General features: G+C 54.9%; 4 protein-coding genes across 6 annotated transcripts; 2 read left to right on the plus strand and 2 right to left on the minus strand.

Annotated features, from left to right (window-relative positions):
- The first annotated feature begins 6 nt into the window (after nt 1-6).
- On the plus strand, nt 7-6,160 carry KLHL11 (kelch like family member 11). The gene is made up of 3 exons (XM_062508170.1): nt 7-479; nt 693-4,832; nt 5,766-6,160. Exons 1-2 carry the CDS (start codon nt 7-9, stop codon nt 2,302-2,304), a joined length of 2,085 nt encoding a protein of 694 aa, XP_062364154.1. The 3' UTR covers nt 2,305-4,832; nt 5,766-6,160.
- NT5C3B (5'-nucleotidase, cytosolic IIIB) lies at nt 3,947-15,889 on the plus strand. 2 transcript variants are annotated; one of them, XM_062508173.1, is made up of 12 exons: nt 3,947-3,964; nt 4,198-4,236; nt 4,745-4,832; nt 9,966-10,035; nt 11,179-11,277; nt 11,751-11,820; nt 12,265-12,311; nt 12,737-12,822; nt 13,007-13,096; nt 14,098-14,260; nt 14,395-14,595; nt 14,871-15,889. In XM_062508173.1, the coding sequence occupies exons 2-12, from the start codon at nt 4,221-4,223 to the stop codon at nt 14,979-14,981; spliced, it is 1,041 nt and encodes a 346-aa protein (XP_062364157.1). In that variant the 5' UTR covers nt 3,947-3,964; nt 4,198-4,220; the 3' UTR covers nt 14,982-15,889. The 2 variants fall into 2 exon arrangements, with proteins under 2 accessions (XP_062364157.1, XP_062364158.1); XM_062508174.1 differs by lacking the exons at nt 3,947-3,964; nt 4,198-4,236; nt 4,745-4,832; nt 9,966-10,035 and adding an exon at nt 10,092-11,038.
- Nucleotides 6,383-9,164, minus strand: KLHL10 (kelch like family member 10). The gene is made up of 4 exons (XM_062508175.1): nt 8,654-9,164; nt 7,943-8,560; nt 7,342-7,491; nt 6,383-6,833 (listed from the first exon to the last, which is right to left on the minus strand). Exons 1-4 carry the CDS (start codon nt 9,104-9,106, stop codon nt 6,462-6,464), a joined length of 1,593 nt encoding a protein of 530 aa, XP_062364159.1. The 5' UTR covers nt 9,107-9,164; the 3' UTR covers nt 6,383-6,461.
- A 1,195-nt stretch (nt 15,890-17,084) lies between the features above and the next one.
- FKBP10 (FKBP prolyl isomerase 10) lies at nt 17,085-22,944 on the minus strand. 2 transcript variants are annotated; one of them, XM_062508172.1, is made up of 10 exons: nt 21,804-22,944; nt 20,280-20,425; nt 19,764-19,953; nt 19,340-19,485; nt 19,047-19,236; nt 18,659-18,804; nt 18,348-18,534; nt 17,874-18,016; nt 17,549-17,712; nt 17,085-17,270 (listed from the first exon to the last, which is right to left on the minus strand). In XM_062508172.1, exons 1-10 carry the CDS (start codon nt 22,022-22,024, stop codon nt 17,085-17,087), a joined length of 1,719 nt encoding a protein of 572 aa, XP_062364156.1. In that variant the 5' UTR covers nt 22,025-22,944. The 2 variants fall into 2 exon arrangements, with proteins under 2 accessions (XP_062364156.1, XP_062364155.1); XM_062508171.1 differs by having other exon boundaries at nt 18,348-18,537.
- Between the last annotated feature and the right edge of the window lie 204 nt (nt 22,945-23,148).

Genomic DNA, 23,148 nt, shown 5'->3' on the forward strand with positions numbered 1-23,148 from the left:
CCCGCCATGTCGGACAAGATGGCGGCGGCCGCGGCCTGTCCGCAGCCACAGCCCGGCCCCGGTCCGGGCCCGCCGGCGGCCGAGGCGGAGCGCGGGGCCCCGCGCGGCGGCGCGGCGGACGGGGAGGCTGAAGCGGAGGAGTTCGGGTGCCCGGCGCACTGCTCCGACCTGGCCTGGCGGCAGAACGAGCAGCGCCGCCATGGCCTGTACTGCGACATCACGCTGGCTTTCGGCGGCGCGGGCATGGCCCGCGAGTACCGGGCGCACCGGTCCGTCCTGGCCGCTGCCACCGAATACTTCACGCCGCTGCTCTCGGGGGGGTTCGCAGAGTCGCGCTCGGGCCGCGTGGAGCTGCAGAAGTGGAGCTCGGAGGGCGGCCCGGACCCCGACACGGTGGAGGCCGTTATCGGTTTCATGTACACCGGCACCATCCGCGTGAGCCCCGGCAACGTCCATGAGGTGCTGGAGATGGCGGACAGGTAAGTGCGGCCGGGGCGGGGGCTAGCGGGGACCCGGCCGCGGCATCAGAGGATCACAGGCTGGCTTGGGTTTGCAGGGACCTCAGTAGTTCATCTCGTTCCAACCCCTGCCATGGGCAGGGACACCTTCCACTATCCCAGGTTGCTCCAAGCCCCATCCGACCTGGCCTTGAACACGTCCAGGGATGTGTAACTGCCTTGTTTGTCCTGCAGGTTTCTGCTGACACGGTTGAAGGACTTCTGTGGAGAGTTTCTGAAGAAGAAACTGAACCTCTCCAACTGTGTAGCCATTCACAGCTTGGCCCACATGTATTCCCTGAATCAGCTGGCCCTCAAAGCGCAGGATATGATCAGGAGAAACTTCCACAAAGTCATCCAAGATGAGGAGTTCTACACTTTGCCGTTTCACCTTGTCCGGGACTGGCTCTCAGACTCAGAGATCACGGTGGACTCTGAAGAAATCCTCTTTGAGACTGTTTTGAAGTGGGTTCAGAAAAATCCTGAAGAAAGAGAGAGGTACTTTGAAGAGCTCTTTAAGCTGCTAAGGTTGTCTCAGATGAAACCCACGTACCTGACTCGCCACGTCAAATCCGAGCGGCTGGTGTTGTGCAATGAGGCCTGTGTGAAGTTAGTGTCCGAGGCCGTGGAGAGCCATGCCCTGCGCTCTGAGAACCTGCAGTCTGGGAACCTGCAGCATTCCACCTGTCCCGCTGCGCTGCTGCCGCGCTTTGGCCAGAACATGGACGTCATCATGGTCATCGGCGGCGTGTCCGAGGGCGGTGACTATCTGAGTGAGTGCGTGGGCTACTTCATCGATGAGGACAGGTGGGTCAACCTTCCTCACATCCACAACCACCTGGACGGGCACGCTGTGGCCGTGACAGAGTCCTACGTGTATGTGGCTGGCTCCATGGAACCAGGGTTTGCCAAAACTGTGGAAAGGTACAATCCAAACAGAAATATTTGGGAGCAAGTTTCAAACCTAATCACCAGGAAGCATTCCTTTGGCCTTACTGAAGTGAAAGGCAACTTGTACAGCATTGGTGGACACGGCAATTTCAGTCCAGGCTTTAAAGATGTGGCCATTTATAATCCTGAGCAGGACAAATGGCTGAACCTGGAGTCGGCGCCAAAGATCCTGCGGGATGTCAAAGCTGTCTCTGTGGAGGACCGGTTTGTGTACGTGGCCGCCCGCACTCCAGTGGACAGCGACAGCGAGGACGGACTGAGGGCTGTTATTATCAGATATGATGCTGAAACCAGGCAGTGGCAGGACGTGGAGTCCCTGCCCCTTATCGACAACTACTGCTCTTTCCAAATGTCTGTTGCCAACACCAACTTCTACCACACCGCATCGTGCTGCCCCAAGAGTTACCTCATAGACAATGAGGAGGCCAAGGGAAAGATTTCCAGCAGGGCCTCGGATGAAATCCTGGAATCCTTACCCCCCGAGGTCCTGAGCATTGAAGGAGCAGCTATTTGTTACTACAAAGATGACGTGTTTATCATCGGGGGTTGGAAGAACAGCGATGACATTGACAAGCAGTACAGGAAGGAGGCCTATCGCTACTGCGCTGAGCGGAAGCGATGGATGCTCCTGCCCCCAATGCCACAGCCCCGCTGCAGAGCCACTGCTTGCCATGTGAGAATCCCCTTCAGGTGCCTGCAGGGAACACAGAGATACCCCATGCCACAGAATCTCATGTGGCAAAAAGATAGAATAAGACAGATGCAGGAAAGGCAGATGCAGGAAAGGCAGATGCAGGAGATGCACCGATACTCCCTGAGCTTACGGAGGATCCCACGCTCCCAGATCGAGTGCTAGTGTCTGCAATATCACACCTGATGAGCCTAGGAAATAAACCTGTTTGTTAGGCTTGATGTGTCTTTGTAAGACATGAGGGTGTGGATTGGATTTGATGCATAAGACTGGCATTTGTTGTGTACTGGAAATTCAGAAGCTCAGAAGTTGAGGGTGAGTAGGGATTGAGACACTCCATGAATCCAGCAGTATTCCTTAATGATGCCCAGGGAAAAGCTGTAGCCTGTATCGGGCTGTGAAATGTCTCCGGGAGCGTTAAGCCTGTTACTTCTCTCCTCAGATCTTCGGTTCCAAGGGTTTCTGTAGAGTCAGTCTCTAACAGTTCTACTTGGAAAATCAAAGACCTCTCTCTTAATAATTTAGTGGTTACATTTGTGTGTGCTTGAAAGCACCTGTTTCATTTGCACTTATCTCTTGACATTCCTTTGATTCTCTCCTCAGTGACTAAATTTCACAGGATTGGTGTTGGTGTACTTGGCTTTCCCAAGCTGGAGGCGAGTGCAATAGTTCTGTATGAAACAAAAGCACAATCTTTCTTTATGAAATTACTTCAGGATGTTTCTATGTGTATTAAATATTTTGTATTTGTGTGTTATAGAGAGGCTGCAGAGTTTGTTTATAAATGGAAGATTGGTTGGACACAAGACACTTGCTAAAGAGAGCTTGAGACAGTGGATTTTTTTTCAGGTGTATTTGCAGGTTTGAGTCTGTCTCAAACCTAAGAACTTGGGTCAGCATCCTGAGTGAAGGAGTGACAACCAGCAATGAGCCACCCACCCACACTGGTTATTCAGTTCTGTCAGAGTGGATCAGTGAGGGTGGGATTATTTCACAGGAATATAGTGAAACCTGAGCTACTTATAGGTCTTTTCTCAAATGCTGCACATGTTTTAATTCTAGTGAAAAGTGATGGAAGAACCCCCCCTGTTCCCAGCCTGTCTCTGACAATCAGAAGCCTTTGCCCTCCTGCTGCCCCAAGGGACTCCCAGCATCTGTGTACCAAGTACACTGTGTACTGTGCTGCAGCTCTGTACCAAGCTGGCATGGGTGCTCCTGCAGCGGGGAGAGCTGGGCTTTCAGAGTCTCCAAATATCTGAATTTCCCCACTGTGCTGTAGGGGTGAGATTTAAACTCATTTAAACATCTTGTGGTAATCTGAGGTGGCTGTAGATGCAAGTCCCCTGGTTGGCTCTGGGTTGCTTCCTGTTGCACTCCCAGGGAGCAGAAGGTGGGATAGTCCCTTTGGAGTATCCCTGCCTCTCAGTTACCTTCCCACTGAGCACTCCTTCCCAGTCCAAGAAGCTTCAGGACCCCTTCATTTACCAACAGTTTCTGTGCATACTTCCTACCTCGTTTTCTCGCCATCCTTCCCTTCTTTTGAATGTTCCAGGTTTTTCCATGCAGTCTAACTCAGGACCTTAGGGAAGGGAATGGGAGGAGTAACCTGGGTATTAAAAAATTTGTGTAGACAAACCTTTCTGGAAAATCTGTTAGTGTTCTTGATCCATTGATGATTTGCTGGTCATTTTAATGTGGGTGACTTCTTTGCAAAGAACTTTTAACTAGTTTGGGGTTTGTTTTGGTCTTAATTGTTTTGCTTCCTGAGCTGCTCATTCTCCTTTTCCAGTTCAACAGGCAGCCCAGATCATATCTGAAACTTGGGGTAAGTCTTTTCACCACTCAGTGTGTAAAGGTTTCTCTCATGTGTACGTCCCTTAATGCTCCACTTTATGGTTCATGGGCCACTTTGATATCAACAGATTGTCTGTTTGTGAGAGAGTCTCCAGCCTTAGTTAAAAAAAACTACCAAACTTGAAATTCTGAACAGTTTGTCTTGGTTTACTCCTCTATTGTAACCATGTTGTATTTTCTTTGCCTGTTTGGTTCTTGGTGCAGGTGAAGTCTATGCTACTGGCTTCATGCAAGAGGAAATAGGTGAGTTTAAGGTGATATTTGCAGGTGACTGTTCCCAGACAGCTGCTGTAGGCTTGTAAGCTGGGGATTGTTCCATGGAGTCTGACTCACGGAGTCTTGCAGGTCTGGCTGGAGTAGGTGCAGAATTGCTGCTCCTGCAAGCAGTTTGTGATAAAATGTGCAAACTGAATCCGTCGGTGTAACAGGATTTGTGGGAGCTGACTTTTTAAGATACTTTCCCAGACTTTGCACCATAGTAACGGAGAGGAGTTCATGTCCTTCACCCTGCTGAGCCAGCTGGAGGGATTTAACAAGCAGTTGGGGAGTAGTAGGTCACCACCACAGCTCTCTCCAAGCTGTCTTGTAGTCTGTCATCAAATACAGAGAATTTGTAGGGAGAAACACCAAGATGATTCTTTCAGTTGGAATAGGAGCTGAATATTTAATGCGTGGCACTGTGCAACAAAGAGGTGAGAACAAGCCTTGCAGTCTTGCTTTTTCTAAGCAAAATTAATATTGCACTTCCCAGGAGGACTTTGTGCTGACGGACAAGCCGTGGCGTTTACTAAAAGCACTCCAGTCAGAGGCAGTGTGAGCCCAGCCCCATCCCTGGCCAGGTAACCCGTGTGTGCCAGCCGCATGCCATGTGTGCCGTGCTGTCCCTCCGTGTGCTCTGGGGGGGGGGGGGGGGGGGGGGGGGGTGGCGGCTGGCAGCAGCACAGGCTGCTCTTAATATTTGCTCTCCCAGTTCTGTCATAGTTTTAAGTAGATGGGGTTTTTAGCCTTGAATCCCAGGAGGCCAGTGGCACTGATGTCTATGACTGATGGGTTGAATGATCCATTGTCCTTGACCACCGTAGATCGCTTGCTGGGTCTTTATCAAATGATCCCATAAAAAAAAGTCTGGGAGTTCTTCCCAGGGAATTCTAGAGACTGCTCAGCTGTCAGCAGGATCCCAGTGTGTGCTCAGTAAGGGTGAGAAGGCTGCTGGCCTCACTGAGGGAAAAGGATGTGAGGGGGAGTTTTCCTCTTTAGGACAATCACAGCTCTACACCTGTCCTGGTATCTGCCACCAAACACACATGACATGTCCTGACTTTCTGCTCAAAGTACCAGTGGCATCTGCTGGTGGTTGCTTTAGTAACTCCCAGGGGCCATATGTATACATAATAATTAAAAACTACTTGGATACTCCATTAGTAGCCAGGGGTTGTGTGTATTTTTAATGACTCCTTTGCACATAGTGGGAGACTGCTCCAGAGATGAAGCAAACAGACCAATGTTACGTGTGCTGTGAACAGCTGTTCCCAGCATTCTGCTTGACTATTGCAATGGCATTTTTATCCATTACAGTAAATATTAAAATCCAAACTCTTGGCTCATCATGTGTGTTGTGAAATACCCTGGTGGCTGACAACAAACCCAGTCCCAAGGAATTAGATGTTTTTATGTTGTTCTTAATACAGCCTTGTAACAGGATGTTATAACATCCAGTGGGCTTTGAAAAGCAAGCGTAAAGAAAGTGTTTTGTGGCTTGTATTTGTTTTCAGCTCCGTCCACCTTAGGCTGGGGTACAAGCCATCTCCTGTTTGAGAGTCCTGGGTGGAATTTGCTAAAACAGGTGCTCTTGAGGATCTAACCCTGTTACTAATATGAATGTAGAGTGTGGAACTAATGAGCTGTTTGATGACCATTAGTAGTCAGATTCTCCTCGTTGGGTCCATGTCACTGTGGGTTGCAGCAGCTCTGCTCTCCTGGTGTATTAACAGAGGGACAGCAGTTTCCTGGGGAACAGCACTCCTGTCCTTACCTGTGAGGTAAAGTGGTGTGTGTCATAGGCCCTTTGAAACAGATCCTGCTGTCCTGTTCTTGACCTTAAAAACACTGTACTAAAGTTTATTGTAAGAGGTGAATTAATGAAAATAAACCTTTTATTTCTCTAGCATTCTGTTGTGCTTTTGATTTTTTAAGTTGATGTATAGGGTGTGGCTAATATATTGGGTAGTGCTGTTGAGTGAAAAATTGAAATCCTAATGATCCTTTTGTCCTGTTACAATTGTTTATATTTTAGAACAAGAGAACATACTCCCTTGCTACCATGGGGACTTTATTATATTACCTAAAGAGAACTATTTACACAGGCATCCGGTGATGGGATGCTCACAAGTCTTTATTAGATACGCAGAACTATTTACAGAAGCATCCAGTGGTGGCTGATCACAACACTCCTAGCTAAGGGGAACTATTTACAACGGCGAGCTCCGAGTTGAATGGGTGAACAAGATGTCCATGGAGGAGCTGTGCTGGTAGTAATGTTGCCTGGCGATGTATTCCATGACGTTGGAGAGTCCTGGCACCACGCAGCAGCTGACAGCACTGCGGGTGATGCCCATGCTGTGGGCATCGTACCACTCGTTCGTGTCCTCCTCGTAGCACTCGGTGGCAACGGTGGTGCTGAACCCATTAAAGCCCCCAACCACGAACAACAGGCCGTCCATCACCTCAATGCCAAAGTTGCTGCGTGGATTTAGCATGGAGGGCACGGCGTGCCAGGCGTTGGTGATGGGGTTGTACGCTTCCACGCTCTGGAGCCGGCTGTTCCCATCAAACCCTCCAACCTGTGAATGCCAAAGGGACAGAGCTTGAAAGGGGCCTTTCCTCAGCCAGGTCCTGGCACTCACAGTGAGATGGGAAGTGCTCCAGCCTCCCTGGCTGCAGTCTGAGCATGGCGGAGAGCACGAGATCTCCGAACATGGCTCTTGCTTATTGCTCCCTGCTCTCTGAGGAGCTTTCCAAAGCATTTCATGCAACTGTCAATTTTGACAGTTCTCCAGAGGTTGGATGCAGTCCATGGAGAGGATAAGCAATGAATGAACAGGCCCAAGCCCCTGCTGTGTGCTGCTGATGCTCTTGGCATGGCAGAAATTATGTTCTTTGCTGCAGCTGCTTAAAGATTGCCAAACACCATTTTCCTACTCTAAAGCATATGATGGGTGATAACATTCCTGGGCAGTGCATCAGCTGTTCTGGCTCTGACTTCCCTAAACCTCATGTAAACACTTGGCAACCCTGGAGGTCTGGGAACTGCAGCAAAGGGCTGCAGTGCTGGGTGGTGTTGGCCCTTACCGCGTACACGTGGTTCCCGTACGCCATCACCCCAACTCCACTTCTCCTGCTGCTCATTGGGGCGATCAGGGACCACTGGTTTGTGGTGGGGTCAAACATTTCAGCTGAGCTGAGACACTGATCACCATCAAACCCACCACAGATGTACACCTGGGGACAGGAGAGGTGGGAAAGTGTGAATGGGGTGGTTAGACCCTCGAGGAAACACTTTAAAGAGAAAATGAATGGCGTAGCAGGATTTTTGGAGTGTTTTGTTTTAGAATAGGAATGGTCTTGTCATCCTGGGTTCAAAGTAGCAGCAGTGCAAAGAGTTGATGCCAACAAGATTTCGACTCTTGATTTTCCAAGCTGCATGAAGCAGACAGGCCTGGTATTGCACCTATGACTAGGAAAAGGGCTGACGGGCACCAGGTGGACAGCAGCTCTGGAACAGTTTCTGTACTCCTGGTCGCATCTCTGCCACACCAGGCAGGCTGCTTTATATCTGTAGCTCCAAGAGGTAATGAATTGTTATGAATTTAAGTGTTGCAAATTTAGCTAAGGTTTATGTGAACTTTCTTCATGCTGCAACCCCGACTACTCTTAGTTGGGGTTAATTTACCTTTCCATTCAGCGTGGTTGCACTGGCGTCGCTCCTCTGCTCGTGCATGGGGGTGATCAGGGTCCACTGGTTGGTGTCTGGGTCATACCGCTCTGCTGTGTTGAGCCGCATGTACCCATCAAACCCTCCCATGGCATAGATGAAGTTATCCACAACGGTGACACTGACGTAGCAGCGCCGTGAGTGCATGGGTGCTACCTGCTGCCACGTCTTCTGGAGCGGATCAAACCGTTTGACGATGTTGAAATAATCTGTGCCATCGAATCCACCGATAACATAGACGTGGCCTTTCAAATAAGCTGAGCCATGATAGGCAACGGGGCTCTCTTGCTCCCAGGGGATGTTCAGCCACTTGTCAGTGCGGCCGTCGTAGGTCTCGATGGCGCTGGTCGCGCCGCCCCCGCTCCAGCCCCCGATGGCAAAGAGGATGGCGTAGGGCAGGCGCGGCCGGGTGAGTGGGTTGGCGTTGATGGAGGAACTCTGGCCGTAGGAGTTCAGGTCGTAGATTTCGGACAGGGCACTGATGATGAGATCTTTGCAGGTGGTATTCTCTTTCACGTACTCGTGAGCTTTGACGTTGTTCATGAAGTAGTCGGACTGTAGGAGTGCCAGTCGAACCTGAAACATGCAAGGAGGAGGTTGGAGTACTAATACTGATGGTTTCCTCCTCGGTAGACTTTGGGGACATCTCCAAAGCTGCACTGCACCCACCTTACTGAGCAAGCAGGCGATGTGCTGCCTCCTGTTCTGCGGGTCGTGAGTGATCCACCTCAGCACAGCCTCAAACACGGCTTCTTCTCGCCGCACGTTAAGCTCATCTTTCTCAATAATGTGTGCCAGCTCCTCGGCTGAGAGGTCTAGGAACTCCTCGGACACCTGGGACACCTCCTCGAAGTGATGCAGGATGTACACGCAGGCAGCTGCGCGCAGGTCAGGGCAGTGGTAATAGTCAGTGAGTCTGCAAATGCCAATGCAATTCTCAAAGCACAGCCTGGAACTGAGGAACTCACAGCACAGGCTGACAATGCCCATGACATTGAACTGATCTGCTGCAGCCAGCAAACTCTCAACGTTGTCCTCTGTGATTGGTACTGTCCCGGTGTAGGCGTAATTGATGATGAGACCCATCATTTCAGCTGAAATGCCAGGGATTTGATAGACCATCTTATCTGCGCTGTCCCAGATGGTAAACAGAGTCCTGAAAACATGGTGTTGCTGTGTTAAGTCCTGCCCCTGGATCCCCTGTTCTCCTCTGCCTCCAGGGCACCAGTTTTGGCACTGGTAGGAGCCATTTTGGGAGGCCCCGTGGTTTATTGATTAATGTTTTACTTGCTGGTTGTTTGGAAAAGGAGACACAGCCTCTGGAGCATACCAGAACTGGAGGCAGCAGGGCAGGGAGTTTTACCTGAGAGGAAGAGATGGGCAGGATCCCCCCACTGCCTGCTGCCCATGCTGTGGGGATGAGCCCAGGACAATGGGGGGTTCTGGGAGCCAGTGCACACAGCCAGGGCATGTTCAGCCTCTCACCCACCAGCACACCGAGTCCCTCTCCCCAGGACTGCTCTCAATCCATTCATCCCCCAGCACAGATTGATACTGGGGGATGGTTGCCTCAACTCAGGTGCAGGACCAACACTTGGTCTTGAACCCCTGAGAGTGACAGGGTGTGGGGAAGGCAAAGCTGCCCCATAGCAACTGGGTCAGGCTGGCCAGGCTCCAGGCCTGCTCTGTGTCTGGGGCTCCTCTGACACCACTGCCAAGAACCACTGATCCATGGATTAATCCCAGTGTTCGGGGCGGTGTGAGGACTATGGGAAATCACTTAGTGAGAGGGTCAGTGCAGGTGGAAGTCCTGGAGAAGCTGAGGCAGGGTGACCTCAATCAAGGAATACTGTTTGTCCCCATCCCCTTGTGTTTCAACTACTGACCTGAAGTAGATACTGCAGCAAGAGAGGATGAGCTTGTGAGCCTTGAATTCCACCCCATCTACACTGATGATCACATCACAGAATCTCCCTTCCAGGCGGAGTTCATTGGAGATGCTGCAACTCCTATTGCTCATCTTCCTCTCCATGTTGGAGGATGAATATTTGGTAGGTGCCAAGCTATCCCCCACGTTGGAGCCAGAGGCAGTGGACCTTGCTGAGGTGTGTGGAGCACTCTGGTGTTGTCCCCAAGCATCCAGCACTGAACCCCCTTGCTGGTTCTTGGATTGTGCCCCATAATGACATCACAGATGCAGGGGTGACCCAGGCCCAGCATTCTGTGGTTGCCCCCAGCCTTTGCTTCCCTACAACCTGGGTTATGCTGTGTCCCAGACCTGCACCGTGTTGATGGCTGCTTGGAGCAAAACCAGCCATGTGATCGATCCCCTGGCAAGCCTCCAGGAATATTTCACTGGGGTGCAACAGCCCCCAAATTGTGGGCATGAACCACTGTTGAAGTGTCTTGTGCCACCTCGCCCAGGAGGAAGCTGAGGTACAGTCCAGCTCATGTCAGTGCTGTCACGCACACAGTCCCTGCTGCTTTGTCACTGACCTTGTGCCAGGGGAGGTTTAGGTTGTATGTTGGAAATGCTGGGAATTTTTTTTCCCGTATGGGCTGTCCAGCCCTTGCACAGGGTGTCGAGGGCAGTAGTGGCAGATTCTCATCCCTGGAGAGGTTTAAAAGCGTTGTGGATGTGGCACTTGGGGACATCGGTTAGTGGTGGCCTTTGGCAATGCTGGGGGATAGTTCTTTGAGGGCTTTTCCCCCCCGACAGTGTTCCGTGGTTCGGTGTTCTCAGTGTCCTTAGGGCTGCGGAGTAATTCAGTGCCGGAAGCCTTGAGGACACGAACGGCCAGCGACATTATCTTTTTTTTTTTTATTATTTTGTTTATTTAAATATGTCTTTGGCCTTCCCGGCTGCTCGCGGTTGAAACGGAATCGCCGATCGGAGCGCTGAGAGAACGGGGCGGAGCGCGGGAGGACCCTCCGCACCCAGCAGCCACTGAACGCTCCCCGAGCCCGGCCCGGCCCGGCCCGGCCCGGCCCCCCCGGACCCCGCAGCCCCGTTCCGGTCCCGCCCCGCGGATGCGCGGCCCGGCGAGCGAGATGGTGAGCGGGGCTGCGGGCCGGCAGTGCGGGCAGCACGGACGGACGGACGGACGGACGGACGGGGCTGGGGGGGCTCGGTCCCCCCGGAGCCGGAGGGGTGGGGGATGCGGGGCAGCACCGAGCGGGGTCTCTGCCTGCAGGTGCCCGAGCTGGAGAAGGCTACGGTCCGGATCCGGCAGCCCGAGCGTGTGCGGGGGATCATCCGGTCTCTGCGGGAGCAGGGGGTGGCCAAACTGCAGGTACCGGCCCCGCGGGGGAGGGGGGTACGGCCCGGTGCTCTGCCCTCCGCTCAGCTTCCCCTGCCTCATCCCCCGGTCCCGGCCCGGCTTCTCCCAGCCCCGGGAGGAAGCGCCTGCGGCGAGGGGTGCAGCTGCATGGGGAGAAGCCCCAGAGGAGAGGGAGTACGGGGCTGGTGGCTCCCACCGGGCCGACCTTTTGGCTCCCAGTTATGAAGCATTAACTGTGCGCCAGTCCCCAAGGCCCTGCTCCGCCCAGCGGGATGAAACCATTCGGTGCCGATAAGAGCTCCGGGGTGGGAGGGTGGTGAGGGCATCGTCTGCCTCGGTGCTGGTAGGAGCGGCCACGTCGTCGCTGCCAGTCTGTGCTCACGGGAGACTCGTGGTGCTGGGTGCCCGTTCTCACAGGTGGCAGCACCTTGGGCTCCATCTGGCCAGTGCAGAATGGATGGATTTGGTTTTCTCCCCTCTTCCAGGTCATTTCTGACTTTGACATGACACTGAGCAGGTTTGGTTGCAATGGGAAGCGCTGCCCCACATCTCACAGTGAGTGGACGGCATTGTTTTTACTGTCGCTAGTTCTGTTTGGTTTCTGTGTTTGTATTTGATGTGGCTCCTGTCATCCCCTGTGCCCTCCTGTGCCAAGCCTGGCCGCTCTGTCCTGCCCTCCCCCACGCAGGTCTGAGCCTCACTGCCTGGTGCCCACTGCCCGCTGCAGGAGCCAGGAGCCAGCTCCTGGGCTGGCTGCCTTCATCCCACTGCCCGGGGCACTGAGGCTGCTGTCTGGCCAAGCCAGGTCCTGCCATCGGTGCCTGCTGCGGGCTCAGAGTGGGAGCCACTACACTGGGACCCCACAGTGAGCCTGTGCTTGGGTCACGGTGTCACCACAGCCTGTATTGGGAAGAGGCAGCACTGAGACGCAGGGGATTTGCTCTAGAAAGACCACTTATGATTCTGTGCTACATCACTGGTGTTTTATTCTCTTTGCAGATATCCTTGATACCAGCCGTGTTATCAGTGAGGATGGCAAGAAGCAGGTGGGTGCTGTGTGTGATGCACTGTGTCTTGGCTCGGTGACTGTTGTACCTGTCACCTGTCAGGAGGTCACAAGGCTGGTGTGGCAGTTCTCCCAGCTGTGGTGGCTGCCAGGATAGAGTGTTCAGGCTGCATTTCAACCAGCAGTGACAGAGGAGACGTTAAAAAGGGAACTCGAATTTGCATGTGCAGCTGTGGGTGTTTCAGTTTGATAAGAGAAGGAAGGGAAGGGCTGTCTGTATCTGCAGCATTTAGAGTGAGGTGAGGGTCAGCCAGGCTGCTGAGAGTTCCAGGTATGCTCAGAGGGATGCTGCTCAGTGACAAGGTTTTGGTTGCGTTTAGGAAGAGCAACGCTTTGGAGAACTTCAGAAATGCTGGTTTTGTTTAGTCTCTTTAGACCTGATGTTCACTTTGTTCTTTTTCCCAGCTGAAGGATTTGCTCCACTATTACTATCCCATTGAAATAGATCCCAACCGGACAATGGAAGAGAAATGTCCCCTCATGGTGGAGTGGTGAGTGCTGTTTGTGGTGATCTTGACCTTGTCCTGACAACCTCTTGTCCCCGAGGACTACAGGACAGGAGGCTTGAATCACCCCTGGGCTTGGCAGCAATCCCACAAGGTTTAGCTGTTTCTGACTGCTGAGGGCCTCTGCCTGGGAGCTCTGTCACTGCTGCCTTCCCTACATCAAATACAGGTGGACCAAGGCTCATGAGCTGCTGGTGCAGCAGAAGATCCACAAAGGTGACATAGCGCAGATCGTCAGAGAGTCAGAAGCGATGCTCAGGTACAGGCACAGGATGTGGTGTTGAGGTTTGGGCATGGGGATGTGATGCTGAGGTTTGGGCACGGGGATGTGATGCTGAGGTACAGCTTGGCTGCCCACAGTCCTTCTCTCCTGCCCGTGTTGCCAGGTCTCTGTGATGTCACCACAGCACAGCGTGACCAATATTCACTCTCTGAGGCTGAGTTCTAATGAAGTCAGAATATGAGCCACAGCCTGAGCTCACTCCTTGGCTGCAGGCTTCTCCCTCCCTGCTCTGAAACCCTCTCTTGGGCTTGGCAAGGAGCAGTTGAGGGGCTGGTGATGGGCCCAGCTTCCCATTTGCAGGGCAGGATGCAGGGGCTGCGTTCAGCTCTCTGCTTCCAGCAGAGCTGTGTTCTTTGCACTGGAACTACCAAGCCTTATAGGCAGGCCCTTAGTTCAGCAGTAGATTTCACCTACAGCACAAAAATGTTGTGCTAGAACTTGCTGCTAAAGCTGACCTGGTACGTGTGGCCCTAAGGCTGGCCTGGGGAGCTGGGCTCTGCCAGGTTGCTGCCAGGCTCAGGGAGGAGATGGCTTTTCATGAGCTCAGGCTCCACTCGTGCATGGAATTGTGTCCTGGCAGATGGGGGCTGTCACAGATTGTTCTGATCATCCTCCCAACCAGTCTGACCTGTTGCACATCTCGCACGTGGTTCCTGGCAGCGCCCACCATGGCTGTGTGCAGGCAGGCTGTGCCCTGTGCCCCTGCTGAGCAGTTGATGTGCTCAGGAGATGCCAGGCAAAAGGCTGGAGTGCTCGTGTTCCCACAAGCACCTGCCCAGCTGCTGCACCCAGAACTCTGGGGTTCTGCACAGGATGCTGGTACCCCAGAGAGCTTGTGCTGTTCGCAGAGCTCATGTGTGTGTTTGTGTTTGGGAAGTGGTGGGCAGGAACAGGAGCTGGGCTGAGCGTGCTGCCAGCACAGGCACCATGCTGGGAGCTGGTCACACAGCCCTGTGCAATGCACACTCCTGCTCTAGGGATGGCTTCAAGGAGTTCTTTGATCAGCTGCATAAGAACAACGTCCCCCTGTTCATCTTCTCTGCTGGCGTCGGTGATATCCTGGAAGAGATTATCCGTCAGGCCAATGTCTTCTACTCCAATGTCAATGTGGTGTCCAACTACATGGACTTCAATGATGATGTAAGTTCTTGCATTGCATCTGTGTGGTGAGTGTGTGAGGGGAGCGGTGTGGGGCTGGGACTGAGGTCTGGGACATGATTAACAGTGACACCGTCTGGTTAAGAGTTGTCTGCCTGTCTGTCCCATGTGCTCAGGGAGTCCTCACACACTTCAAGGGACCCCTCATCCATACCTACAACAAGAACAACACCGTGCTGCAGGGCACAGGGTACTTCCAGCAGCTGAGCACAAGGACAAGCATCATCCTGCTGGGGGACTCCATGGGTGACCTGACGATGGCAGACGGTGTTCCCAGCGTGGAGAACATCCTCAAGATCGGCTTTCTCAATGACAAGGTGGGTGAGAGGAGCACTTCAGTTCTTCCCTACCAGCCTTCCCCAGGTGCCAGGCCTGGGGCCAGCAGGGGGGGGCAGGGGGCTGCCTCAGTGATTTGAGCATGTGAGAGATTTGTACAAGCTCCCTTGGGGTGTGTGGAGGGACCTGGGGATGTCTGCTGAGCTCCTGCTGTGTCTGAGATACGGTCAGGGTAGTTATTGACCCCTTTTCGGTAGCAAGGGCTATGGGTGAAACATCCTCACCCTCAGCTGTTGGTTGGTCATGGTGCTGGCAGGTGGAAGAGCGGAGGGGGAAGTACCTGGATTCCTATGACATTGTGCTGGAGAGCGACGAGACGCTGGACGTGGTGAACGGGATCCTGCGGTACATCCTGACTGAGACGTGAGCTGGGGATGTGGTGTCCCAGCTCTGGCACACAGCAGGCACTGGGCAGGGAATGTCCTTCCTGGGACAGAGCTGGAGGGCACCTGCTGGTACTGGTTGAGCTCCATCCCGACTTCACTAATGCCCTCAGCCAGCCCTGGAGCAGGAGAGGTGAGATGGAGGAAGCTTTCCTTTCTCTTTTCCCAAACTCTGCCTGGGTCTACAGTTTCCCACCCAGACTGACTCTATCCTGCTCGGACTTCATCCCACTGGGAATTCACCCCTGCAACCTCCTGAGCCACAGCAAGCCATTCTGTGTTTCAGACAGATGTTCTGCACTTGCTTCAGCAGATGGGGGTGGAATGGAGATTACTGTGGGCTGAGGACAGACCTGGTTTAGGTGTGCCACTGTGTTCCTGGCTAAGAAAACAAGTCTCTCTCTCATCCTGTGTTCTGTGGGCTTCAAAGCTCCTGGGCTGACTCTGGTGCCAGTGCAGCCACTGGGCTGGTGTGGCCCTGCTGGCCATCACATCACCCAGTCCCACATTCCCTATGTAAACCAGCAGCTCTCTGGCCTCCTGTCTAAGCTCATCCCTCTTGCACCAGTACAGCTCTTACTGTGGGAAAAAAACCTTTCCCAGCCGTCCCTGAAGGCCCCAGAGCTCAGGTGCTGCTGGTGCCCAAAGCCAGAAGTAAGTTTTGTCTGCCAGAGATCAGAGGAGGAGGGGTGGGGGTGAGGGTGCGGGAGGAGAGGCCGATGGCAGAATTTTGAGTTTTAAGCGATGTTTTACCTGACCATGTTTGTGTCCGGAATTTCTGGGCTGATCCTAGTCTCTCAGAGCAGCAATAGGAAAAGACCATTTTGTTGCTGTATAACCTCTGGTTATGTGGGACTTTGGGAAGACCAGATTTGTTCTCTGCTTTGGAATAAAACCATAATTGGCTAAAGCTGGGTCATGGGTGGTTTGTACCCAGCACCGAGGGGCTGGAGCTGCTCTGTTCCCTGGGCTGGTGCTGGCAGCTGCCTCTGTTCCCCAGCTCCCCATCCCACCAGAGCCCACCCACCCTCACAGGGTGCTGGAGATGAAGCCCTGTTGGCTTTGGTGGAGGATCCCAGGGGGGAATTTTGGTTTCTCCTGCCAGACCCAGTGGATGCTGGAGTCTGGAATCCCCCTGGGCACTGTGGGTCCCTGTGTTGCTACCCCAACACATGGGAATGTTTCATGGCAAAGTAACCAAACATAGTCAAACTCCTTGGAAACCTGGAGGAATTATTTATTTGAGTGTGAGGCAGAGTCCCCATTTGAGAGGTTTGTTCTGCACTGCTGTGCTCCTGTGTTTCTTCTATCCCTGTTGAGGACAGACTGCAGAGGCTTTGGGAGTTGGCAGGTGCCACAGAGCTGTGCTGGTCCCAGCAGGAGGACCTGAGCACTCCAGAGCTGTGACATGCATTGAAACTAAATGAGTCTGATTTGTCTCAGTCACTGGGGGCTGGGAGGTGGGGAGGGGGGACAATGCTGCTCCCTGAGGGCTGGGGGATGAGGGTCTGTTTCCCATCTCCCAGTTGATGAGGGGTTTGCCAGGTTCCACAGTTCCAGGGGCCCCAACTTTTGAAATGGCAGATGCCTGCAGAGTATCAGGGTTTCACCCTGGGAACCTGAGCCCCTCTTCAGCCTCATCCCGGGGAGGATGGCAGCAGGGGCAGAGTAGGGACAGGGACAAAAGCCCTGTCTTCTCTCTAAAGAATTTTAAGTGTATGTATAAAAAACCCGATCACCAACCCTAAACTACAAAATGTGGTGGAGGTGAGGGGGAACCTCCCCCCCTACATCCTGCCTTCCCCCTGAGGCAGCACAGATAGATCAGGGGGCTGGAGCTGGCCCTGCAGTCATGGTGGAGGATGAAAGGGCTTAAGGGAGGGGACATCTTGTCTGGGTTTATTAGCTGGGGGCTGAGTTTTCCTGCTCAGGAGAACACATCAAAATACCCTCAGTTAATAAGAGGTGAAAATCAAAACCCGGCTCCCTGCAGGACTGGGGAGGGGCAGGGGCAGATTCCCGGGGTGGGAGACCGGCCATGACATGGCAAGGATGAGTCCTGTCTCCAGAACAGCGAGGACTGCTCCTCAGAGCTCCTCATGAATCTTCTCCTGGTCCTCATCCGACTTGAGCTTCAGCTCGTCAGGCGTGATCTTCCCATCCTGGTTGCGGTCCTGGTTCTGGAACATGTCAGCAATGACTTTCTCCGGGTCAGAGCTGGGCATGAGGCGTCCTTTCCCCTCTGCCACCTGGGTCTTGATGAAGGTGGAGAACTGGAGACGGGAGAGGGAAGAGATGCTGCTTGGCTCTGCACAGCCAGCACGGGGCAGGGCAGGGAGACCACAGCCCATGCCAAGGACAGGCAGGGACTGGAGCAGAGGCTGTCCTCGGGGACACTGCCCACACCCAGCAGCAATGCTTTGGCTGTGGTGCTCTTCCTGCACAGCTCTGCAGGCTCCCAAGTGCCCAGGGACGACAGTGTCCTTCAAGTGCTGCTGCCCAGGGCGTGCCCCCATTTCCTCCTGCACCCCACCATTTGGGATCCACTCACCTCCTCAGCAGGGATCCCCCCGTCCTTGTTGAGGTCCATCTGCTCGTACAGGTTGGCCGGTGGCTCCCCGTGCCAGATGAAGAGGTAGCCCTCAGGAACCCCCTCCTCCATGGAGATCAGCTCTACCTCAAATCGGAGCACGGCACTGCCAGGCACCCCTCGGGCTGGAAACACAGAAAAGGCTCCAGCACCGTGGGGAGCAAGGCAAAGCCCCAGCCCTGAGCTCCACAGCCCTGGCAGGGCAAGGGGTGATGGAGCTCAGCAGGGGCCCAGCAAGGCTGAACCACCCACTTTGCATTGCACACATCGACTGCCACTCTCCTACCTCCGCTCTCTCCGTGGCCCAGGTGTGGGGGGATGATGAGCACCCGCCTCTCCCCTGCACACATGTCCAGGAGGCCACTGTTCAGCCCCTCGATCACCTTGTTGGCCCCCAGAGTTACCTCCTGGGGCTTCTCGTAGTCGTGGCTGCATGAGACACAGAGTAAACAGCGCACGTGAGAAAAGTCCCTCGGATCCAGTGGGCAGCTCTGAAATCCCAACCCTTCTATCCCACCGTGGTCCAGAATCCCACATCCTCCATCCTGGTATGCCGTGAAATTCCACCCTCCATGCCACAGCCATGTCCATCCCACTGTGTCCCTTGAACCCTCCTGCCTGCTGCCCCATCCTGCTGCCCTGTGGCCAATGCTCCAGCACTGCCTGTTGCAGAGCAGATGGTTCTGGTGCCTTCACCCCCCCAGCTCAGTGCCAGCCAGGGTTTGGCCCCAGGAAGGACGGGAATGCTCGGGGCACGCACGAGGAGAAGAGCCGGGTGCCATCCAGCAAGGAGCAGTTGTAGTGGTAGCGGACAAAGTCCCTGTTGCGGGTGGTGACATTGCAGCCCTCGGGCCGGAACACAGTCTCAATCTCCACCGGGTCCGCAGGGTTGTGGAAGTCAATGACGTGGACATCAAAGATAAGCACGGCTGAGCCGGGAATTTTTTCTCCTGGAAGAGGAGAATGAGGAGAGCTGCTGGAGCACTGCAGGGCTGGTGAAGTGTTTCCCTGCTTCTTCCCACACCCCTTGATGTGCCCTTGATGTTCCCTCAGAACCCTCTGCACATTTACCTGCACCGTTCTCCCCGTAAGCCAGGTGTGGGGGGATGACCACTCGCCGCTGCTCTCCCACGCAGACCCCCTGCAGTCCCTGATCCATGCCAGGGATGATGTAGCCCTTCCCAATGTAGGTGTTGTAGGTCTGATTGCGGGAGTAACTGCAGCAAGAGAACCCACAGTACCATCAATCCCCCCCAGCCCCTACACCCCAACCCACACCCCTTCTCCCAGCCTCTCCTGCTCCCCCAGGAACCAAACTTTGCTCCAAGAGGTGCAACAAACTGATACTGTCCTTTTTAGCCTATTTCATACCCGTTGTCCCCTCTCCAGCCTTCCCTTGCAGTGGTGGGGCAGGAGAGGACATCAGGGGCTCTCCCCATGGCACCACTTCCCCCCACACCTGGAGTCAAAGAGTGTCCCATCCATGAGTGTCCCATTGTAGTGGTAGCGGACAAAGTCCCCGGTCACAGCCCGGCGCTTGCAGGACTCCGGCACCTCCAGGTGCTCCAGAAAGACACCATCCTTGGGATTGTGGAAATCCACCAGCAGCACGCTGAACACCAGCGATGCCTGTGGTGGAATCACGGTCCCTGGGAGAGAACATGGGTCAGCCTTAAGGAGGGTCCTTCTACACCAGTAGGCTCTGGTCTGAGCTGGGAGGGAAGGGGCACGATGAAGTGGTGTCTGGCTCACCGTAGCCCTTCTCCCCATAGGCCAGGAATGGGGGGATGATGATGCTCCTCTTCTCCCCAGCACACATGCCCAGCAGCCCCTGGTCCATGCCCTTGATCAACCACCCAGTGCCCACGTAAGTGTCATAGGTGCTGCCCTTGCTGTAGCTGGTGGTGGAGAATGAGGGTGGGGATGGCGCTGAGGCCACACCAGCAACCCCAGCCAGAGCAGTGCTGGGCCAGAGGCTGGTTTGGGGGGTCATGGAGCTGCACCAGCCCTGCTGGGGAGCGGGGAGGGAATACAGGGTGAGGCGGCTCCAAATGTGTGCCCAGGCTGGTTTCTCTGGGTCCCAGCCACCCCCAGTGGCCCAGTGACAAGGCAGAGGGTGCATCCCAGGTGCACAGCCCCATGCCCTGAGGCCAGGGTGCATCCCAGTGGTGCATACCTGGAGTCGAAGGGGGTCCCATCCAGCAGTGTGCCATTGTAGTGGTACCGCACAAAGTCCGAGTTTTCTACCGTGCGGTTGCAGCGCTCAGGTTTGGACAGGGTGGTGATCTGCAGCTTGTCATTCTTGTTCCAGATGTCCAGCATGACAACATCGAAGTACAGGGTGGCATCTGGGGGGATCAGCCCCGCTAAAGGGGCAGCAGGAAGGACAGAACACCTTAAGTGGGACTAACATTGAGCTCAGGCCAGACATGGGCTCTGTTCTCTGAAGCCTCCCCTGAACCCACCACTGCTCAGGGCTACTGGAGATCCATGCCAGCCCCTGGGAAAGCAGCACAGTTAGACTGGGGGCAGGACCACTCATTCCCAGGGAAGCCCCACTTCAGCACCACTCGCCCTGGCTATGGACCCACCCTTAGGCTGCATCTACCAGGGGGGCACTGGAGCCCTGTCCCTGCTAACTCCAGCCCTGGGGGTTTGCTCCCTCAGCCCCCCCCGTGCCAGGGCCCCTTACCCACGCCGATGCTGCCGTAGCCCAGGTGGGGCGGCACGATGAGGTGACGCCGTTCGTTCACGCACATGCCCTGCAGCCCCCGGTCCATGCCCGTGATCAGTCGCCCAACGCCCACCACACCGGCCACCGTGGCCCCTCGGTCATAGCTGGGGCAAAGGGACACACCCATCACAGGTGAGAAAAAGGATGAACCTCCCAAAGCTGCCAGTGCTGGCGGGGCAGAGCAGAGGGACAGGGCTGGCCTCTCCCCAGTGTGCAGGTCTCCCATCACAGCCTGTGAGTCCCTGTGTGGCAGGCAGAGCCCATAGCTCAAAACCAGGGATCCTAGTGGGCTCCATCCCAAGCTGCTGAAGGGCAGCTGTCCCCTGGGGCACTGGTCAGGATTTCAGCCTGACCCTGCACCCCCAGAAGCCATCCACACCCTCTCCAGATCTCACCCACTGAGCTGAGCTGGAGGCTGGCAGCTCTGGGACTTCCTGCTGCTTCCAAATAATTCTGTATATGGCACATTGGAGCTTTACGCAGTGATGAGGAAAGACAACGTCCCGGCCTCATTTTTAAACTGCAAATTTGTTTTTATTTTTAAACTTTAAAATACTCCAAGAAACTACTGGGGCAGCAGATGTCCTCCTGGCAGAGAATTCTTTTAGCAGTGAGGGTCCCAGGTCCCAGTGAGCAGTCCCCAGGGTCCCACTGCAGTTACTTTCTCCCCCATTGATGCTTACATGAAAGATAAGACACATCAAACTGTGAACCCCTTTGCTTTCCAGAGCTGCAAAAAAAACACCCGCCTGGGGAATTTTTATTGCTGTTTGGTGCTGGGGCTGAGACCCAACACAACTCCAGTTGTTTCTGTGTCCTCAGGTCTCCTCCCTGCTCATGGTGCTGCAAAGCAGGGGCTGCCCCAACCCCAATTCCCAGCCAGCATGAGCAGAGCAGGGACGATGCAGGGGCCAAGGAGCACTGAGCTAGGCAGAGCAAAGCCTCTGGGATAATGAAGGGTTTAGCTGCTGCCACGTCTCAAAGTGCTTAAAGCATTTTCCTGCCTGTGCAGCACATGCAGATACGTGTTCCTGAGTGCAGAGCATGCCAATTAGGGCCAAATCCCGCTTGTGCCCTGGACAGGCTATCCCACAGCTCTGTGGAGCTGAGGGGCACAGGCTCCCTAATGGCCTGGGAGCTTCTGTGGGATCTGGTAGGGCAGCCCAGGCAGGGGCTGCAGAAAGGGGCTGCAGCCTGAACTGGGGGATCCATCGCAGGCTGACACGTGCACAGGGCTCCCTGTGTTACCCCAGCACCCACCAAAACCCCTCCCTGGTTCAAACCCGGAGGGGCTGGGCGCTGTCTGGCACAGGCAGCTGCCTGCTCCGGCCGGGCTGCCCCTGCCCCGGGGCTGGGGGATGCATGCGGGGTCCCCGCAGCTGCCTGCCTGCCCCGACATGCGGGCTGGGGGCTGGGGGAGGCATGCAGGGTCCCGCCGCAGCTGCCCCCCGCATGCAGCCGGCACAGAGCCGCGGGCGATACCTGGAGTCAAACTTTTTGCCATCTTTAAAGGTCCCATTGTAGTGGTAGCGAATGAAATCCCCCATCTGCGCCTCCCTCAGGCAGATTTTGGGGATATAGTATCTGTCTATCACCACGTCTTCTAAAGGGCCGGGGTCGCCCAGCGCCGGGGCCCCCAGGACGGCCAGGAGGAGGAGGAGGAGGAGGAGGAGGAGGCAGCGGCTGCCCGGGGCCACGGCCATGGCGCTGGGGCTGAGGCGGCGGAAGGGCCCGGCGGGGGAAAGGAGGAGGGCGGGGGGTTCAGGACGCCCCTTTCCTGCCTTCGCTTTCCTTTCCCTTCCCCTCCGCCCGCCCAGCCCGGCCCGTCTGGAATTTCTGTAGACGTGTCCGGGCCCCGCCGCGCTCCCCCCGCCGCGCCGAGAGCTGACACCGCGGCAGAGAACGATCCACGGCGGGCGGAGTTATTATTTTTTTCTCTTTTGTTTTTCCTCTTACTTGCCCTCCTTGCCCCCCTTTTTACTCTTTTTCTTTCTTTGATTTTTTTTTTTTGTTTTTTCCCTCTCATTATTTTTTCCCCTCTCTCACACACTTTTTTTTTTTTCTTGTGCAATTTCTCCTCCGAAGGAAAAGCTGACGGAGGCATTGGGGAGCGGCTGTGCGGCTGCAGGCCCTGCCCGGCCCCAGGTCCTAGCGCTGCTGTGCCTCCTCCTCCTCTTCTTCTTCCCTCTGCCACTGCCAGCTCATGGTGCCCGGCCCAAGATGCTGCTGCTCAGTCCCAGCAGTTCGGGAGAGTAAATAAAAGGAATTAAATGTTAATAAATTAATAACGAGTCTGCTGCTGGCAGAGCCTTTACTGAATGACGATTAAAAATGTGAAATTCTCCTAGAAGTCCTTCCCACACAAACGTAGCCTCAAATGCTCGTGGAGTTGTTGCCCACACATCCCTGCTCCCCCAAATACATCGGGAAGAAACGGGTCCCGAATGCCAGGTGGGAAATACAGGTTGTGAACCCAAACCCAAATCCTAACTCAGCTCCTCCGAAGCTCAGCGCTGCTACCAGTGAGAGCAACAGCTCCAGCAAAGCACCGTCAGCTCCCCCAGCTCAGCCCCAGGGTACTCTGCAGCCCCCCAACACACCACTCCGGAGCCGAGCACCTTCAGCACTGCTTGGAGCAGCCTGGGAGAACGTGTGGCAGGACCTCGCTGAGCCAAGCGAGTGCTGACAGGGGTGGTGGCACCGCAACCGTGTGTGGCGCTGGGCACGGGCAGCAGCCTCTGCTCCGCAGGGAGAAACCTCAGCAGCGTCCTGGCTCCCGCCCCGCGCCGTGACATCCCTCAGTGCCACCGTCCAGACGGCGACAAAG

The sequence above is a fragment of the Cinclus cinclus genome, chromosome 24, assembly GCF_963662255.1.
Source record: "Cinclus cinclus chromosome 24, bCinCin1.1, whole genome shotgun sequence".
NCBI lineage: Eukaryota > Metazoa > Chordata > Aves > Passeriformes > Cinclidae > Cinclus > Cinclus cinclus.

Coding starts and splice junctions, on each gene's coding strand:
- FKBP10 (XM_062508171.1), bottom strand. CDS start 22,024: ATGGCCGTGGCCCCGGGCAGCCGCTGCCTCCTCCTCCTCCTCCTCCTC. Junction 19,237..19,339: donor CTATGGGGAGAAGGGCTACG/GTGAGCCAGACA, acceptor GTTCTCTCCCAG/GGACCGTGATTCCACCACAG. Junction 17,713..17,873: donor GGGCCACGGAGAGAGCGGAG/GTAGGAGAGTGG, acceptor CTGTGTTTCCAG/CCCGAGGGGTGCCTGGCAGT.
- KLHL11 (XM_062508170.1), top strand. CDS start 7: ATGTCGGACAAGATGGCGGCGGCCGCGGCCTGTCCGCAGCCACAGCCC. Junction 480..692: donor GTGCTGGAGATGGCGGACAG/GTAAGTGCGGCC, acceptor TTTGTCCTGCAG/GTTTCTGCTGACACGGTTGA.
- KLHL10 (XM_062508175.1), bottom strand. CDS start 9,106: ATGGTCTATCAAATCCCTGGCATTTCAGCTGAAATGATGGGTCTCATC. Junction 8,561..8,653: donor TCGCCTGCTTGCTCAGTAAG/GTGGGTGCAGTG, acceptor TGCATGTTTCAG/GTTCGACTGGCACTCCTACA. Junction 6,834..7,341: donor ACGGGAACCACGTGTACGCG/GTAAGGGCCAAC, acceptor TGGCATTCACAG/GTTGGAGGGTTTGATGGGAA.
- NT5C3B (XM_062508173.1), top strand. Junction 11,278..11,750: donor AGGGGGTGGCCAAACTGCAG/GTACCGGCCCCG, acceptor CCCCTCTTCCAG/GTCATTTCTGACTTTGACAT. Junction 13,097..14,097: donor GAGTCAGAAGCGATGCTCAG/GTACAGGCACAG, acceptor CTCCTGCTCTAG/GGATGGCTTCAAGGAGTTCT.